The 17,846-nt window shown below is 38.7% G+C and overlaps 1 protein-coding gene across 1 annotated transcript in view; it reads left to right on the top strand.

Annotated features, from left to right (window-relative positions):
* Window positions 1-15,836, top strand: part of SLC24A4 (solute carrier family 24 member 4) — a 150,671-nt gene extending 134,835 nt beyond the window's left edge. Inside the window, exons 12-17 of the mRNA XM_070733623.1 lie at window positions 2,105-2,240; window positions 5,213-5,379; window positions 6,142-6,256; window positions 9,223-9,335; window positions 10,093-10,158; window positions 14,096-15,836. Coding sequence (XP_070589724.1) covers window positions 2,105-2,240; window positions 5,213-5,379; window positions 6,142-6,256; window positions 9,223-9,335; window positions 10,093-10,158; window positions 14,096-14,248 — 750 coding nt within the window. The 3' untranslated portion in view covers window positions 14,249-15,836. The remainder of the gene's footprint in view (window positions 1-2,104; window positions 2,241-5,212; window positions 5,380-6,141; window positions 6,257-9,222; window positions 9,336-10,092; window positions 10,159-14,095) is intronic.
* Window positions 15,837-17,846: the final 2,010 nt, after the last annotated feature.

Genomic DNA, 17,846 nt, shown 5'->3' with positions numbered 1-17,846 from the left:
CATAGTGGAAGACATTCAGAGCTCTCAAAAATTGCATGTACAGTGTTCCCTCGATTTTCACGGCTTCGAACTTCGCGAATAGCCTATACCACGGTTTTTCCAAAAATATTAATTAAAAAAATACTTCACGGTTTTTTCCCCTATACCACGGTTTTTCCCACCCAATGATGTCATATGTCATCGCCAAACTAATAATTTTTGCAAATAAATAACAAAAAAAATAATTATTGTTAATAAATAATTATGTTTATAAATATCAGGATCACTAAGTGTCTTATTCAATGGTGAGTACCAGTAATAATGGTGAGTAAATGGTTGTTAAGGGAATGGGAAATAGTAATTTAAGAGTTTAAAGTGTTAAGGGAAGGCTTGTGATACTGTCCATAGCCAAAAATTGTGTATTTACTTCCGCATGTCTACTTCGTGGAAATTCGACTTTCGCGGGCGGTCTCGGAACGCATCCCCCATGGAAATCGAGGGAACACTGTATTTATCTTTCAATTTATATATTGAAATATTTCATAATTATATGTATAATTGAATTATATTACAATTGAAATTAAAATTTAAGTCAAGTAAATAAAATTGAAATTACATAAATTTCGATAAAATTTACTGAAAATTTCAATTTATAAACTGAAGCTATTTTAAAAAAAGAAATAAATCCTCATGTTGGTTGATGGGAAAATATTTTTTCAAGGGTAAGGACTTACCATTAAAATACACAGGTGTGGCTGACCCTGGAGATGATTTCGAATCCTAGCGTGTGAGTTGGGGTGAACTCCCATCATTCGCTTCAGTTTATGCCCACCTAACCATTCATAAGTATGTCTTGTGTGAGTAGATAAAATAGGTACCACTTTGGTGGGTGGAACTGCTTTGGTTCTCCATGCAAGCAGTCAGATTCCTGCCCTTTGAGCCTTCCTGGCTGCATCAGTCCTTTGCAAGGCGACTCTGGTAGAGGGAGAGGATGACACTGCGGGAAGAGCTGCTCATCTTTGTTTCTGGTATGGTGAGCCATAGGAAGCACACAATCGTTTCCTACAACAGAGCTCGTACCTTGGCAGCCAAATACTACTCTGCAGTTGCAGTGTAGTCTCCTGCCTAATGTAACAATGCCATAGGCTAATAATTTATTTTATTATTTATTTATTTATTATTTAGATTTGTATGCCGCCCCTCTCCGCAGACTCGGGGCGGCTCACAGCAAGTGAAAAAACAATCTACAACAAATCTAAATTACTGTTTAAAAATATTTAAAAGACCCCATATTCTAAACACACATACATACAAACATGCCATTCATAAATTGTATCTGCCCGGGGGAGATGTTTCAGTTCCCCCATGCCTGACGACAGAGGTGAGTCTTAAGGAGTTTACGAAAGGCAAGGAGAGTAGGGGCAGTTCTAATCTCCGGAGGGAGTTGATTCCAGAAGGCCGGGGCTGCCACAGAGAAGGCTCTTCCCCTGGGGCCCGCCAACCGACATTGTTTAGTTGACGGGACCCGGAGAAGACCAACTCTGTGGGACCTAATCGGTCGCTGGGATTCGTGCGGCAGCAGGCGGTCTCGGAGATATTCTGGTCCAGTGCCATGAAGGGCTTTAAAGGTCATAACCAACACTTTGAATTGTGACCAGAAGTTGATCGGCAACCAATGCAGACTGCGGAGTGTTGGTGAAACATGGGCATACCTAGGTAAGCCCATGACTGCTCTCGCAGCTGCATTCTGCACGATCTGAAGTTTCCGAACACTTTTCAAAGGTAGCCCCATGTAGAGAGCATTACAGTAGTCGAACCTCGAGGTGATGAGGGCATGAGTGACTGTGAGTAATGAGTCCCGGTCCAGATAGGGCCGCAACTGGTGCACCAGGCGAACCTGGGCAAACGCCCCCCTCGCCACAGCTGCAAGATGGTTCTCTAATGTGAGCTGTGGATCGAGGAGGATACCCAAGTTGCGGACCCTCTAATAAATAATAATAATTAGAATACTAGCTTCTTAGAATTGAAAAGCCCAGGTAAATAAATAAATAAACAAAAACCACATCCAGGTGTTTAAAGAGCAGTGGGCTCTTAAAGTCACTGGGCTTTTTTCTGTACATTTTAGCGTCAGCGTCTAATTCATTCTTCCAATGGCCAGTTGATTCAGAATGGAAGACGCGAGAATATTGAAAATGGGGCCATCCATGCTGACAACCAAGAAGAAGCAGAACACATTGCCCAGTCTCCTTTTTCACCACCAGGTAAATATTCAAGGCACATTATGGAATAAACAAGAGAGCAAGAATATTTCTCTAGGACAGTGAGGGTGAATCTATGTCATGTATACCACAGGTGGCATGCAGAGCCATATCTAATGGCATGTGAGTCATTGTCCCATGTCAGCTCTGCTGATTTTCGGTCATTTTCACACTCCCCAGGGTTCAGAAAAGCCTCCTGAAGCCTGTGGATGGTGAAAAATGATCAAACAGGCCTGTTGGTCCATTTTTCGCCATCCTCAGGCTTCAGGAAGCTTTCCCAACAGGTCTACCGGAAGTCCGGAGGCTTCAGTGAGGCCTGTGTGCATGCGCAGGGGGACAGTGGGGGCGATTGTGCGCATGTGTGGAGGCAACGTGGGAGTTGTCCCCATGTGTGTGTGGCGGGCATTGCATTATGGGTGTGGGCTATGTCCATGCTATCACACTGGTGCACAGCCTTTTGACACCCAAGCTGAAAAAGGTTCACCATCACTGCTCTAGGAAATCCCTGCCAAAGAATTACGGCTGCAAAAAAGAATGCTATTTTTTCCCATTAGGATTGTGAATTCTAGGAGTTGAAGTCTACAACCTGAAAGTTGACATGTCTGAAAACACACTCTTTTAGTGGAAAACTGGACTTGACATATTGAATATCTATGCAGGTTTTCAGTAAACCAGGTCATGGTTGTCTTTCTTTGTTTTTCCTTGAAGATGTTTCGCTTCTCATCTAAGTTCTGACTGAATGGTGGGGAATGGAAAGATTTAATGACTAGATGACTACAAGGAATATAAAACAGAGAATGTCTAGTTGCCTTTGAAAAAGCCCCTTTGGGAGGAAGGACTTGTGGAATCATTTCTTAGGTCTTCTAGAACCATGTTTCTAAACCTCAGCAACATTTAAATGTATGAACTTCAACTCCCAGAATTCATGTTTTTCAGCTTGTTTTTAGCCAATGTGACCTCTAGCTATAAAATGGTATGTAATCCCCAAAACAAATCACTGCAGTGTAGTGGCAGAAAAAAAGGCAAACATTTTTGCAGCACTTCAAGGTTGAAAGTAATTGCTAGCAACATTTAAAATCAACTGTAATTTTGGCTGATGATTGATCCTTGGTCTATACATAACTTTGGCAAATTGCTTTGCTGGTATCTGAGTCTTATTTCATTTCATTCTTCCCCCAATTTGTTTAGAATCCTCGAAGTGGGAGAAACCTCATTCCTCCCCGCTCCCATTTTGCTCTTTTCAGAAAGTGTAGACTAAATTATGAATATAGCTGCTGATTTATACTGTTAGCATATTTTTACTTGATGTTTAGCATTTTTTTAAATATTACTTTTTAACTTACTTTTGTTTTTTGTTTGTGTCACTGACAATATTCAAGAGCAACTGTTAAACTTTACCCTATAATAAAATATAGATTTGGGAAAGAAGTTAGATAAGTGGCTGTTTTGATTTAATAGACTTCATAAAGATATTTCCCATATATTCAACATTTTTCTTCTGCCAGAATAGACATTTTAATTTGGATATGATTAGGAATGCTTGAGAAACAAAGCTTCTTTTTGGACTGTTCATGTCTCAAAGTTTGGAAGGCAGTTATTGAAAAACATACAAATTGCATGTAAATGCCTTCAATTCTAATACAAAGTAACTGCTCTGATAAACAGATATTACCGGTATATCAAATACTACATACTTAACATAAAGAGATATATTTCTGGGGAATCTACATTATTGCAGTACTAGATTAAGATTTACATTATTATAGAATAGAATAGAATAGAATAGAATAGAATAGAATAGAATAGAATAGAATTCTTTATTGGCCAAGTATGATTGGACACGCAAGGAATTTGTCTTTATTGCATATGCTCTCAGTGTAACATGTCAAGAATCATGGGGTACAACACTTGATGATTGTCATAAGGTACAAATAATATTCTGATCGGAACATGATTGGGGGAAAAAATAGGTTGGTGCTTTAGTTCTCCCTCTATTAAAGGGTCTTTTTTTAAAATAAGGTTTGTATGTAAATGCTCCATGTCTGTAAAAAATAAAACTGAATCATCAGGATGTAACTTGCTTTTTAAAACAATCACCCCCATCCCTAAATTGGACATTGAAGAATTTGTTGACTAACTAGTACAAGATAACAGGGAGAAAACAGTCATATGGCATTTTTGTAAAAACCATTTCTTTTTCAGTTCTTGATTTGAACATTTTTGAAAGTGCTAGGAACAGTCAGGAGTTTGAAGAGAATATGAGAACATTTCCTAGGACACTTCTGTTTGTTAGAACATGACTCTGCTCTCTGGATAATTTTGGTCTAGCTATTGAGTTATAAAATGCTGTAGTATCGAGTTAATAATGACAGCTTGGAAAATTTATCATAGTTAGGTACTAGATTATACCTAGAAATAGTGGATAATCCAGCTACATTCTCTGGCAGAAGCAAACTGATGTAAGGAAAGATATAAAGAGAACCATCAGTTTACTTTTGCAAGGCCATTGTGATCTGATGTTTTCTGTATTTCCTTTTTGTTCCAATTTATGTCAATTTAGACAAATCTAAGTGCAGTAATGGCTATCTAGCCTGGAAACTGTGTTTTGCTCATTTCATGGTCTCTTGCTGATCATTGCTGGGAATGTGGTGGTAAATTAGAATTAATACTCTCTTAGCTCTATACTAAAGATTGCCTCAGTGTTGCTTTCCTGAATGAGAACCATTTATTATTCATTTTGTCTTATTTTAACTCTGTTGTTATGGGGTTTTTTTTAGTGATGAAAAACATTTTGCTTCATTAAAAAAAATCCAGCTAACATAAATGAACAAGTTGGGGGAAGAACTGAACAATAGACTGTAGAAAGTAGTGGCCACAATTTAGTTTTTTTAATGTATTAGATTTGACTTGTACGCTTTGTTTCTATATTTATTCTGTGAGCCGCCCCGAGTTTTCTCTTTTCTTTTGCTCCCCAGGAGGAAAAATGGAAAAAGTCAAATGGGTCCTGACCTGGCCACTAATACTGCTCCTCTTTTTCACCATCCCAAACTGCAGCAAGCCGCGCTGGGAAAAATTTTTCATGGTGACATTTCTCTTTTCCACATTATGGATCGCTTTGTTTTCCTACTTTATGGTGTGGATGGTGAGTGATTGCAAAGATGGGGGTGGGGAGTTGGTTGATTAAAATAATTTTTTTAATCTTAATAAGTCTTATTAATTAATTAATTAAACCACATGTTAGGTAGAAAACAAAGGCAATAGTAGTGAAGAGCATGTCTATTTGAATCTAACTGAAAGAACGCAAAGAAAATATTTGATGTGCGCAATATCAGCATTCAAATATGTGTTTTATTAATCATTGTGACACTTAAAACTGTTTGTTAGCTTGCTTCATTTTAACACCCACTTCCTCAAGCAGTTAAAGAATAGAATTCTTTATTGGCCAAGTGTGATTGGACACACAGGAATTTGCCTTGGTGCATATGCTCTCAGTGTACATAAAAGAAAAAAAATACATTTGTCAAGAATCATATGGTACAACACTTAATGATTGTCATAGGGGTCAAATAAGCAATGGAGAAACAATCAATATTTTTAAAATTTATTTATTTATTTATATATATATATATGCCGCCCCTCTCCAAAGACTCGGGGCAGCTAACAGCAATCATAAAACAGCGTACAATAATAATCCAATACTAAAAACGATTAAAAATCCATTAATATAAAAAAACCAAACATACATACAGACATACCATGCATAAAATTGTAAAGGCCTAGGGGGAAAGGGAATCTCTTAGGATACAAAATATCTTAGGATACAAGCAACAAGTTACAGTCATATAGGTCTAAAAGTCAGAATGCTCTTATTGTTTTCTACAACTTGTTTTGCTTTGTTGCACAGGTAACAGTGATTGGTTACACTCTAGGGATTCCTGATGTTATCATGGGCATTACTTTCCTTGCTGCAGGAACTAGTGTGCCAGACTGCATGGCTAGCTTAATAGTAGCGAGACAAGGTAAGGCCTGCACTGATTTCATATAAACGCTGTGCTTATTTTCTACATCAGTAAGCAGAGCTCTTACATAATTGATGTAGAGATGCGGCTGAGATTGTTAAGATCACATTAATTTCATTCAGGTTTTTCAAAACATTCTAATGTAATTTGAATTGCCTAAATTAATAGCTAAATCAGAATGCGGGCATCCTTCAGTTTTTGCAATTTTCTTAATTTTAAATTATAATCCTCTGATTAAAATGTGTACAAAATTGATTAGCAAAACCTGCATAGAAATATGTCTGCACTAAAAGACATCTGGGAGAAAATACTGTGTAGGAGGAAATTGCTTACAGTTGTGCTTTGGAAATACATAGGTAAAATTGTGTAAATGAAACTGTGAACATAAAAATTCATGATTTTTCACACTTTTTTAAAAATTACAAGCTGATGGCAAAACTGAAGACTAGGCTGTGGTTGGGAAAAATGTAATATTATGGGAAATGAACAGATGAATTCTGTGTAAGAAGTGATGTGAATCTAAATAGGAATGAAAGTTGAATCAAATCACTGATCTATGGAGATACACAGTCCTTCAGGTCATGGTTGTCCCAAAGGGGCTTTTTCCAAACTTTTATTTATTTATTTTTTATTTATTTATTTATTTATTTGTCAAACATGTATAGAATAGTAGTTGTTTGTAGGAGTCGGAGTGGCGCAGTGGGTAGAGTACAGTACTGCAGGTCATTAAAGCTGACTGTAGATCTATAGGTCAGCAGTTCAAATCTCATCACAGGCTCAAGGTTGACTCAGCCTTCCATCCTTCCGAGGTGGGTAAAATGAGAACCCGGATTGTGGGGGCAATATGCTGGCTCTGTTAAAAAGTGCTATTGCTAACATGCTGTTATGCCCTTTGTTAAAGGGCACTATAAATAAACATTTTATTGTTGTTGTTGTTGTTGTTGTTGTTGTTGTTGTTGTATAAACATAAGTAAAAAGTAACTATAAAAGAGGACAGTAGGACAGGGATGGTAGGCACAGTGGTGCGCTTGTGCATGCCACTTACAGACCGCTTAAAGGTTGACTGTAGACAATGTAAGGTTAAAGGTTTTGGGTTTTGGAAATGATAGTCAGATAATGCATTCCAGGCATTGATCACTCTATTGCTAAAGTCGTATTTTCTGCAGTTGAATTTGGAGCATTTTTTTTAGTTTGAATCTATTACATGCTTGTGTATTGCTGCAGCTGAAGGTGAAGTAGTCATTAACAGGCAGGACATTTTGATATATGATTTTACGAATTATGTTTAGATCAGATTGGAGGCGACATAATAGTAAATTGTCTAATATCAGTATTTCAAGTCTGGTGGTATAAGCAGGGGTGGGCAGCAGGCAGGACCGGGTGGAACACAGTTCCACCAGTGGAAATTTATTTATTTATTTATTGGATTTGTATGCCGCCCTTCTCCGAGGACTCGGGGCTTTTCCCAACTTTTTCCCGGGGTGGCGCAGCAGGTAGAGTGCTGTACTGCAGGCCACTGAAGCTGACTGTAGATCTGTAGGTCAGCAGTTCCAATCTCATCACCGGCTCAAGGTTGACTCAGCCTTCCATCCTTCCAAGGTGGGTAAAATGAGGACCCGAATTGTGGGGGCAATATGCTGGCTCTGTTTTTAAAAAAGTGCTATTGCTAATATGTTGTAAGCTGCCCTGAGTCTAAGGAGAAGGGCGGCATAAAAATCAAACAAACAAACAAACAAGTAAATAAATAAATAAATAAAGCTGTGTGCCCAGCTCCAGCTGACCATTCCACACTCCCATCCTCCTCCTCCTCCTCAGAAAGCGGCAGGGAGACCAACACCGGCAGGAGTTGCAGGGGGGCCATTTCTTTTCCCATACAGTGGTACCTCGACATACGAGTTTAATTCGTGCCAGAGCCGAGCTCGTATGTCGATCAATTCGCATCTCGAACGAATGCCTTTAGATTTTGCTTTTCGCGCCGAGATAACTGGAAACATGGGATTCTTGCGCCACCTAGTGGACACTCGGCTCGTATCCCGAATTTGAGCTCAGGTGTCGAACAGAAATTTTGCTCGCATCTCGGCTCGTAACTTGGAATACTCGCATGTGGAGCAGCTCGTATCTAGAGGTACTACTGTATTTTCTTAACAGCTGATTGGCACCCGTTTGCCTAGCTACCCAGCCTCAGGCAGGGAGTGACCCAGGAAGGAGAATGGGAAATGTGAAGCAAATTGTCACCCCAGAGAGCGACACTGGTGAGGTTGTAAGTCGGGGACTTAACAGTTCACTTGAATGGTCACGTGGCAGACAATTCACTCCTACCCAGTCACATGACCATCAAGCTACACCCACAAAATAAGCCATACCCATAGTGTGGCAGTAAAATTTTTGGCTGCCCATTACTGGGTATAAGGTATTTTGTTGCAAGCAGAGGAGTGGATGACTTTTCTTGTGAAATATTTCTGAATTCTCTCGACTGTATTAATGTCTAATGTGCAATGCAGATTCTAGACAGGGGAGCTGTATTCCGAAATTGTTTTATGTGGGAATCCACACAGAATTCCATTATGCTGGGAAAAGCCCCTTGTTCTCTGTGAGAATCTAAACTACAGTATGCTCAACATATTTAATTTTATTGAGTTACATTGTAAGATTCCAAATATAGTATGTGACCTTCTTCTGAAGTCAACACTTTGAGTGTCTCAGGATTATAACATACTTTGGTTTTAAGCCCATTTACAGTATCTTCCTAACTTGCCTTTTCTCTCCCTCAATTAAGAATAATTGTCCCTATGAAGAATTATTGCAGGAAATCCTGGCCAATTTATGCTCTACAGTTTACATTCATTATCTCAAGATGTAGCTTTCTGGCACAGGAGAAAAGTTTATCTTCCTTGCTTCTTGCTTGTTGTAAAATAAATCATTGTCCAAATCAAAATGGCTTGAATTGTGAATGTTTTTTCTTCCAGGATTAGGTGACATGGCAGTGTCCAATACAATTGGAAGCAATGTGTTTGACATTCTTGTGGGACTTGGAGTTCCATGGGGTTTACAGACTATGGCAGTTCATTATGGCTCAAACGTATGTATCCAGATGTAAATAAATCTGTTCAAAGTTTTTGTCACAGAAAATATGATTGAAGAAAACAACTATTTTGGTATGGTTTAGTTGAAATTGACTTACATCTTGATAATCTGTAAATGTATTAGGAGCTGGGACAAGAGTTCTCAGTGTATTCAATGAGACTTTTACCATGATGGCTAATTATGCTGGAAATTGAAGTAAGACCATATTGGGATTGTGCCAATGTTCAGGAAAGCTATCTTAAGTATCTTTACTCAAATCTATACGCAAAAATTCCATAAAACTATTACTACAAAATACATATCTCTTTCTTGGATAGGGTTAAAGCTGGTCCTGAAATAAGATGGCAAAACATTTTAGAAGCGTGTGTACTACACAGAGGTCTCTGCAATGTGTTTTATATTTCTCAAGAGCCTCCAGTAAGAACCAATACCTATCTCACAAAATCTCTTAATTGCTTCTTATGTCTCTTAAGGCCTCTCCAACTGTCATTAGATGCTCAGTATAAATCTTTATCTTTGACTAACATTGTTCTCTCTAATCTTATCGTGATCATAACCAACGTGCCCCCTTAAAAAATATTCAACTGTTTGCTTTGCACTTTGGATTACTGAATGGATATTCTCTCTGAAGTAAACCTATTTTGCAAGATTAAATTTCTGTTTTCTTTTGTTCAACAGACATTGTCTGTTGAACTTAATTAGAGATGAAATAATGAGTATTGTTTTACATCCTCTATCTTATATTTTCATAGGTTACAATAAACAGCAAAGGACTAGTTTATTCTGTTGTGCTTCTCCTGGGGTCTGTAGCGCTTACCGTAAGTGAACTGATTAATTTATTAATTTATTTCTCATCCAGTCATATTAATACAACTTATCTAGAGATGAGATAAAACTTTATTTAATTGATAACTTATATTTGTCATGCAAAATGTAACTACTATTTAGTCAATATATCCATTGAATATGGACATTAACAGACTTTACAAATGAGTTGTACTATTAAGAAACTTACATTTGTAAAAGTAATTTACAGCTTTGATTCGAAAAAATGAATTGCTTTAAAACTTGCAAAAATATGTGCATTAAAAAGCTTGTATAAAATAAAACCCTGGTTTAATAGTACATTCAGGTGTTTCCCTGAAAATAAGATCAATCCTGAAAATAAGATCTAGCTTGATTTTTAAACATGCGCCTGATATAAGCCCTATCCCCCAAATAAGCACTAGTTGAGATCTTTGTACCTGGTTGCAAGGCGCATGGGTAAAAATCAAGTTATGGTGGGGACTGGGGATGTGGGGGTGGAGCTGTTTACTTTCAGACAGTTGCAGCCAGGACTCGCACACCCCGAAACCTGCCTTGCCTTGCCAACCCACTTCTTCTGTGGCCCTTGCATGCATCACCCCCAGCCTTCAGGAAAGGCCTCTGCAGCCAATGTGTTGTGGCCCATCTACATCCCACGCAGCTGGTCACATATCTCATGGATCAAGAGATGATTGTGGCACGGTACCCTGGGCCCATATATCTGGTACCTGAGTCCGATAGTGAGGAGGTCAGAGAGGATGTAGTGTCAGAGGCTGAAAGCCAACTAGGGCCTTCTGCACCTCCCGAGGTGCATGTGAGTGACCCAGGAGAAGACGAGAATCCTTTTCTTGACGCTAGGACATGCAGAGCTGCCAGAAGGCAGGAGTGGCTAAGCAAGAGGAGGTCTCTGCACGAATAGATCTGTAGAACAATTGGCCACATCCTTATGCTATTTAAGGCTTAGCCACGTAACGCTTCAGTGTGGAAGTCAACTTTCATTATGTTCCAGCTGTTCCCTCGGACTTCTCTCTTTGGATATTATTATTCTAATGATGAATTACAAACTGGCAAGTTGGATTAATTATCTCTGGGCTTCCTGCCAACTCAGAGTGAGTCCATGAATGAGATCTGTGTGATCAAAGAAATGGTTTGTTTTGGTTCCTGTTTGGACTATGACCCATTGTGGGAACAATAATTAGCAGCAGGCACCGAAAAGACTTATTTCCTGATTTTTGCTAAACTTTTAAATCCAAACCTCACTGATCCTAAAATGTTAGAATTAAATGCTTAAATCTTAAAATCGCATCTTAAATCAGTGTGTGGGGGCCTATTTCCTGGGGGGCTCATTGCTGGGACAGAACAAAAGGAGCTCCAGATTGATGCAAACAGTGGTTCCTGGCCTCCATTTCGGTTTTCAGGAAAGTCCTCTGCAGATGACAAAAGAACTCTGGATGGCTATGCACAATGCCTCTGACTTCCGTTTCACTGTCAGAGGCACTGTCAGATGTCATTTCTTGCTGCATAGGCCTTTCCTGAAGGCCTTTGACAGTGAAAAGAGGCCAGGGGACACCTCATGCATCAATCCAGATCTTGTTTCTCAGCTGCGGAAGCCTTTCCTGATGAACTCTGATGGCAAAATGAGGCCGGGGTCACTGCGTGCGTCAATCCAGAACCTGTTTCTTAATTGCGAAGGCCTTTCCTGAAGGCTTCTGACAACGAAACAGAGGCTAGGGATGTCACGTGTGTCAATGCAGAGCCCGTTTCTCAACTGCAGAAGTCTTTCCTGAAGACCTCTGATAATGAAATGGAGGCTGGGGGTGATGTGCGCAAGCGACAACAAGCAGCTGCAAAAGAAATGGGCCTGCAAGGCAAGTGTCAGGGTGTGTGAGGCCTGGCTTCAATTGTCAGAAGGTAAACAGCTCCACCTCCCACATCCCCACCATAATTTGATTTTTACACACACGGAGCCCTTTCATTGGCTGCACGGCCCTTTCCTAAGGCCTGTGATGGTGAAATGGAGGCCAGGGAACATCATGTGCAAGCGGCAGCAAGCGGCTGCAGAAGAAGCAGGCCAACCGCAGCCACATGGGCTCTTGCTGGGCGAGGCTGTCAGTAGAAGCCATTCTCCAAAAATAAGTTCGGGTGCCTCATTTTGGAGGTAAAAAAAAAAGATTGGGTCTTATTTTTAGGGAAACAGAGGTATGTTGTCTGTTGAACCTGAACTTAGGTCCTATCAATTTATATCATTTGAGAAAATACTTAAGTGACATAAATGATGCCAGAATTTCTGCATTTCATGGATTTACCAGACAACTATTAGCAGTCGCATCCTGAGGATCCAATCTGGGTCTGGGAATAGAGGTTTAGTTTTCTAAGCTTTTGGACTCGTGCTGGAGCCAATCCTTAGGAAACTTCTCTCTCATTAGAATGTATCACATCCTCAGTTTAACAAACAGTAAATTGTATCCTCTTAACCAGTGGTCATCAACTGGTGGTCTGCAGACCACTGGAGTCCATGAGAAAATTTTAGTGGTCCGCAGTGCACCCAGGTGGAGAGCTGCTCGGGGATGACCAATGGGCCAGTCCTGTGACTAGAACTCTGGAATATGGGACCAGCCAGGCAGCTCCCAGTGGGGCTGGAAATCTCTGCCCTAGAGGGTGGCATGTGCAACATGCAACTTTTCAGGTGGTGCAATGTGCAAGGAGTAATAACGCAGCCTGTCCTTTTCTATCTACTGCTGCTGTTGGCACCTCCATGGCCTGCCCACTGCTCTTGTAGCACCTCGTGCAACACTGTTAAATTTAGCATGTCTCCCCCTCCCCAGAATGCGGGACAAAGTGTCCCCTCCTCCTCCTGGAACCTATTATGATACAGAGCATCGGCTGCAACCAGGTTGGGCGAGTGTCTCAGGGCAGAAAGCAGGTAATACATCTCTCTGAATGACTCAGTCCATGGAGGTACCAACAGCAGCAGCAGAGAGAAACAGCCAGCCCCGTGTCTCAGAGAGTAAGTCGCACACTTCCTCGAATGACTGAGGTGTACGCAGTACCAACAAAGGGCGAAGAAATGCCCGCAACATTCAGAGAACACTGGAGAATCAGAATGAGAGAGAAAGAGAGAGAGAGAGATGAGAGACAGATAGGCAGAGAAATAGAAAGACAGAAAGAGAGAGACAGAGAGAGACAGAGAAAGTGAGAGAGACACACAGAGAGATGAGACAGAGAAGGAGACAGACAGACAGACAGACAGAAAGAGTCAGGAGACCGATGAGAAATAGAGAGACAAAGGGACAGAGAGAGAGAGGTATGCATGGGAGAGAAAGAGAAATGAGATGGGGGTTAGAAGGAGAGAGCACTGGATTCATATTAGTGGTCTGCAGGATTTAAAATTATGAATTTAGTGGTCCCTGAGGTCCAAAAGATTGGTGACCCCTGCTCTAAACTGAGGTCCAATGTGTATACAGAGAAGAACCCATAAAAACATATAAAGTGGGGAAAAGGATGGAATAATATTTAGGTTTGGTGAATTAAAAAAAATAGAGTCAGATGATAGAGTGAAGTTATCAGGTATAATTGTAGAACTCTTAGACAGTTTGTTCAGGTACTTAGAGCAATTTTTTATCCCCTTTGTTAATTGAAATCCATAAAGCATCCCAAGAGACTTATTTTTTGATATTTGTACATTTAAAGCAACTTGCTGGATTGTCACCTAATTAAAAAAAATCAATCAAGCATATGAATCATAAAACACTTGTTTCCCTCTATATATTTTCTAATAACTCCTCCACAAATATTTTGTATTATAGGATTTAGAGTTTTCCCAGTTATAAAGGTCATGGAAATTAGTTTCCTTGTATGATTTCTTAAATTCTCATTTGAAGTGCTTTTTTTTTTAGCCTAATGTATATATTGCCTTCAATCTTAAATAATTCATTCCCTATGTTCTTACAGGTTGGCGGGATCCACTTAAATAAATGGAAACTTGACAGGAAATTGGGCATCTATGTGCTGGCCCTCTATATCATTTTCTTGTGTTTCTCGATACTGATAGAGTTTAATGTCTTCACTTTTGTCAACTTCCCAATGTGCCGAGAAGATGAATGAGAAGTAAAGCCAAGAGGTGTCAACTGGGTCTATTTTGCTATAAGTGTCAGGAGACATTTTTACATTTCAACTCCAAAACTCAATGTCTCTCCTGCTTCATCAACTTAGAAGCAATTTACCTGGGAGGAAAGAACATATTTCTTTGGCAACACAGAAGCTCAAGACTACTAAAGCTTTGTCATCTGTTCTTCCTCCTCCTCTTTCTTCATCAGGTACCTTCATTCAGCTGTGCTTCCTGAAGCTCGGTGAGGTTTTAAAGGATGGTGCCGTTTCTGGTTTGAGCACCATCAATATCAAACTGACCTCACGTCTGCCATGGAAATACATTTTCCATTTGATGGCATATGGGTTTTCAAAGAAGAGGGAAAAAAGAGTAGATTCAAGATTCTACCTTGGCTCGTCTCGAGGGTCTCAGCTCCAGGCTATCATGTGCTTACATGCTTATATGCATGAAGAACCTTGGTTTTCCTTCTTTAAATGCTCTATTTATACAAGACGTTTCAACAATGCGGAGGAGATCGTCTTCAATAACGATTTATCATCTTTTAAAAATGTTTTTGAAAGCTACCACAATTTTACTAAGAAAAAGATGGAAAATGATAATACAATATTATGATCATGTAATTCTAAACATTTGGAACTTAAAATAGGGCAACCTGGATAAATCTCTGTGTTTGAAAAATATCTAATTGTTCTACAGTCAATGAAGAACAATGGATAATATCTAGAATAAATGCATATGAATATTAAGTTGATAAGTTAGAAAATTGCACCAGCACCAGTAAGTGTGCATTCTAATTTTAGAGGAAAATGGGAAAACCTGGGTGCTCAATAATAGATTGTGATGGTAATGATCTTGGGGGAAAGAGTATGATTGAGATGCTTTCCAACTCTTCATAAATGAACTATGAATTTGGAAGTATCTATATCTATCTATCTATCTATCTATCTATCTATCTATCTATCTATCTATCTATCTATCTATCTATCTATCTATCTGCTTGCGTGCATATGTGCACACAGACCAAACAATAATTGTACAATCCCCAGTTTTATCTTGTTTCAAAATCAAAAAGGTAGATTGCATGAAAATTGGCCAGCAGAATGGGGGGGGGGGGAAGTCTGCTAGCTTTTGGAAACCCAGTACCTGCATGTACATTGAGATAATTATAATACATGGTTCGATGTGCATAGATGTTCTTCTAAGGTGTATGAGTCAGGTGTGATTCAACGCAAATGCTTAAATTATTTCAGAAGATAAATTTGATTCAGACACCTAAATCAATTCAAATAGAGCCTCCAATAGGAATGGATCTATTAGGACCAATTCAGGCCTTAAAGTGCATGTGCACATGTGAGGAAAATATCAAATTAATGTGAATTGATTTAGATGTGTTTTGTTTATGAGTTAATTCACTGAGTTAATCTGATGCTTTGAATCAGTGTGGTTTGATTCAAAGCACTGAGTATTTGCACAGATCATTTCCTTCATAACTTACTTGAATCTCCTTTTGATCGAAAGCTCAGTCTCTCATTAAGCCTTGACAATCTTGATTCAGCTGATCCTGGGAACTCTTACGTATTTCATTATTTGTCCAGTAAAATGTTTGAGACAAAACTAGTTAAAATTGACAGTTTTCACTTTAATGTTTTCACTTTAAGCAATCTCCAACTGCATGGAAAGAAACAAAAAAAAAATCAGATTATCTACAAGAATGCAATAACAGTCATTGCCATTACATTATCTCTCAGTTAACTTCTTAGTTCACTCGAATCATAATCTGTTTTTTCCCATATCACTAGTGACTCTCACAAATAAAATATATTTGGCTATTTATTAGTATAGTGGAAAGGAACCACAGTCTATAAAATATAAATTTCAGAGGATTTGGGATATTAACACAGCAGGGAGACAGGAAAAATCCCATCTCTCTTTTTATGCTTCTCATGTATTAAACCTGACACAAGGGCATGAGCTTTCCCAAGATTTACTCACTGCCTCAATTGTAGGCTTCGTGAGAGAACCGAAAGATGAAATGGAAATTACAGGCATGTCTTATTGTTAATTCTAAGTCAACAATGATTCCATCTCATCCATTACTAACATTACCACTTTTCAAATGTTAATAAAATGCTGAAGAATGCAGAGATTTCTAGAAGCACAGGTTACCTTTGTACATAATTTATTTTTTTAATCTTCTTTGCTAAGTAAAATATATTGAATGGCTAAAGAATATGAATTTCAAACCATATGAAATCTATTTTTGCATGCATAAGCATTAGGCAAAGTTCCAAAGAGGAGAGCATTGCACTTCTGTCAGGAATACATTTTTTTTCCAAGGAATTTTAAAATGGGTATACAGTAATCACTTACAGTTTATTGAGGATAGGACAGATACTCCAGCCGATTAACAATAACTCTATTCACAAATCATGATTTCTCAGTATAAGAGTCCTTAAGCACCCAAGTCAAGCTGCTACAGTTTAATATTCCTCCCAGAGGTCAAATTTTATTTCATCCCATGCTGCCTAATTCACACATATTTGATTATTTAAATCACAAACATTTGGATTCATGCAACGTTAGACTATAAACAAAGGTTGTAAACTAAGGATTACAATTCCCAGTGGTTGAATTTACATTAATATAAATTCACATAAAAAACAATGTAAGGTAATGAAGCCTATCTCAATGTGATCTCAATATCATGTAACCACAGGAATACTTCTCAAAGAAGGGAGAATATGAAAGGGGGGGGGGGAGCCTTGACCTTAAATACCTTCCTCCCTGATAAAATGCAGATAAGTACAATAATAGGCATCTAAAAGAAAGTTACATACAGATATTACCCTTAGTCTATTGTCTGATACACTCAGCCATGAGTCATGAGCCATGAATCGCATGAGCCATGAGATTCGATTGATTTAACCTCAAACACAAGAGTTCTCAAGGGAACCCAATCTCAGGGTTATTTCATATGACATGTGACATGCTTTCAGCATTAGCAAAAAACCCAGTCTTCCATAAGGTGGAATGTATGAAGATCATGTTTATATATGCATGACTTCAGCCCATGACAATATTTCTATATACCTGGCTATCACGGTCACATGCTTAGGCTAAAGCTAACAATGTACAGTGTGAAATTGCTCCACATTTAGTTGCAAAATGGTGAGATGCTTTATAAATCAAATTTGTGCATGTATGACTGAAGCAGACTAGAGACATTTACGTATCTGTACAAGTATTGGGAGAGAAATTCAAAGGTGTTTTTCTTTGTCATTCACACCTCTTGAGTTATTTCTTCCCATTCTTCTACAGACATGATGCATTCAAATTACCAAGAATCATGGTTCATTTACAAAATTAAATTCTTCACACTTTTATGATATTTAAAAAATGTTGTGTAAATAAGATGATTTTTCAAAAAATTGCTGTCAATTGATATAAAGCATTCACCATTCGTCTGAATATGATGCAAATGCAAAGGGAGAAATTCTGGTTTTTCTTTTACTCTCTATAATTAATATCAGTATTGATAGGGATAGCAACTGAAACCCACAAATCAACTTTAGTATAGTAATAGGTGTATGAAGA

The sequence above is a fragment of the Erythrolamprus reginae genome, chromosome 1, assembly GCF_031021105.1.
Source record: "Erythrolamprus reginae isolate rEryReg1 chromosome 1, rEryReg1.hap1, whole genome shotgun sequence".
In the NCBI taxonomy this organism is placed as follows: domain Eukaryota; kingdom Metazoa; phylum Chordata; class Lepidosauria; order Squamata; family Dipsadidae; genus Erythrolamprus; species Erythrolamprus reginae.
Note: the sequence above shows the minus strand (reverse complement) of the source record. Positions and strands in the feature narration are given on the sequence as shown.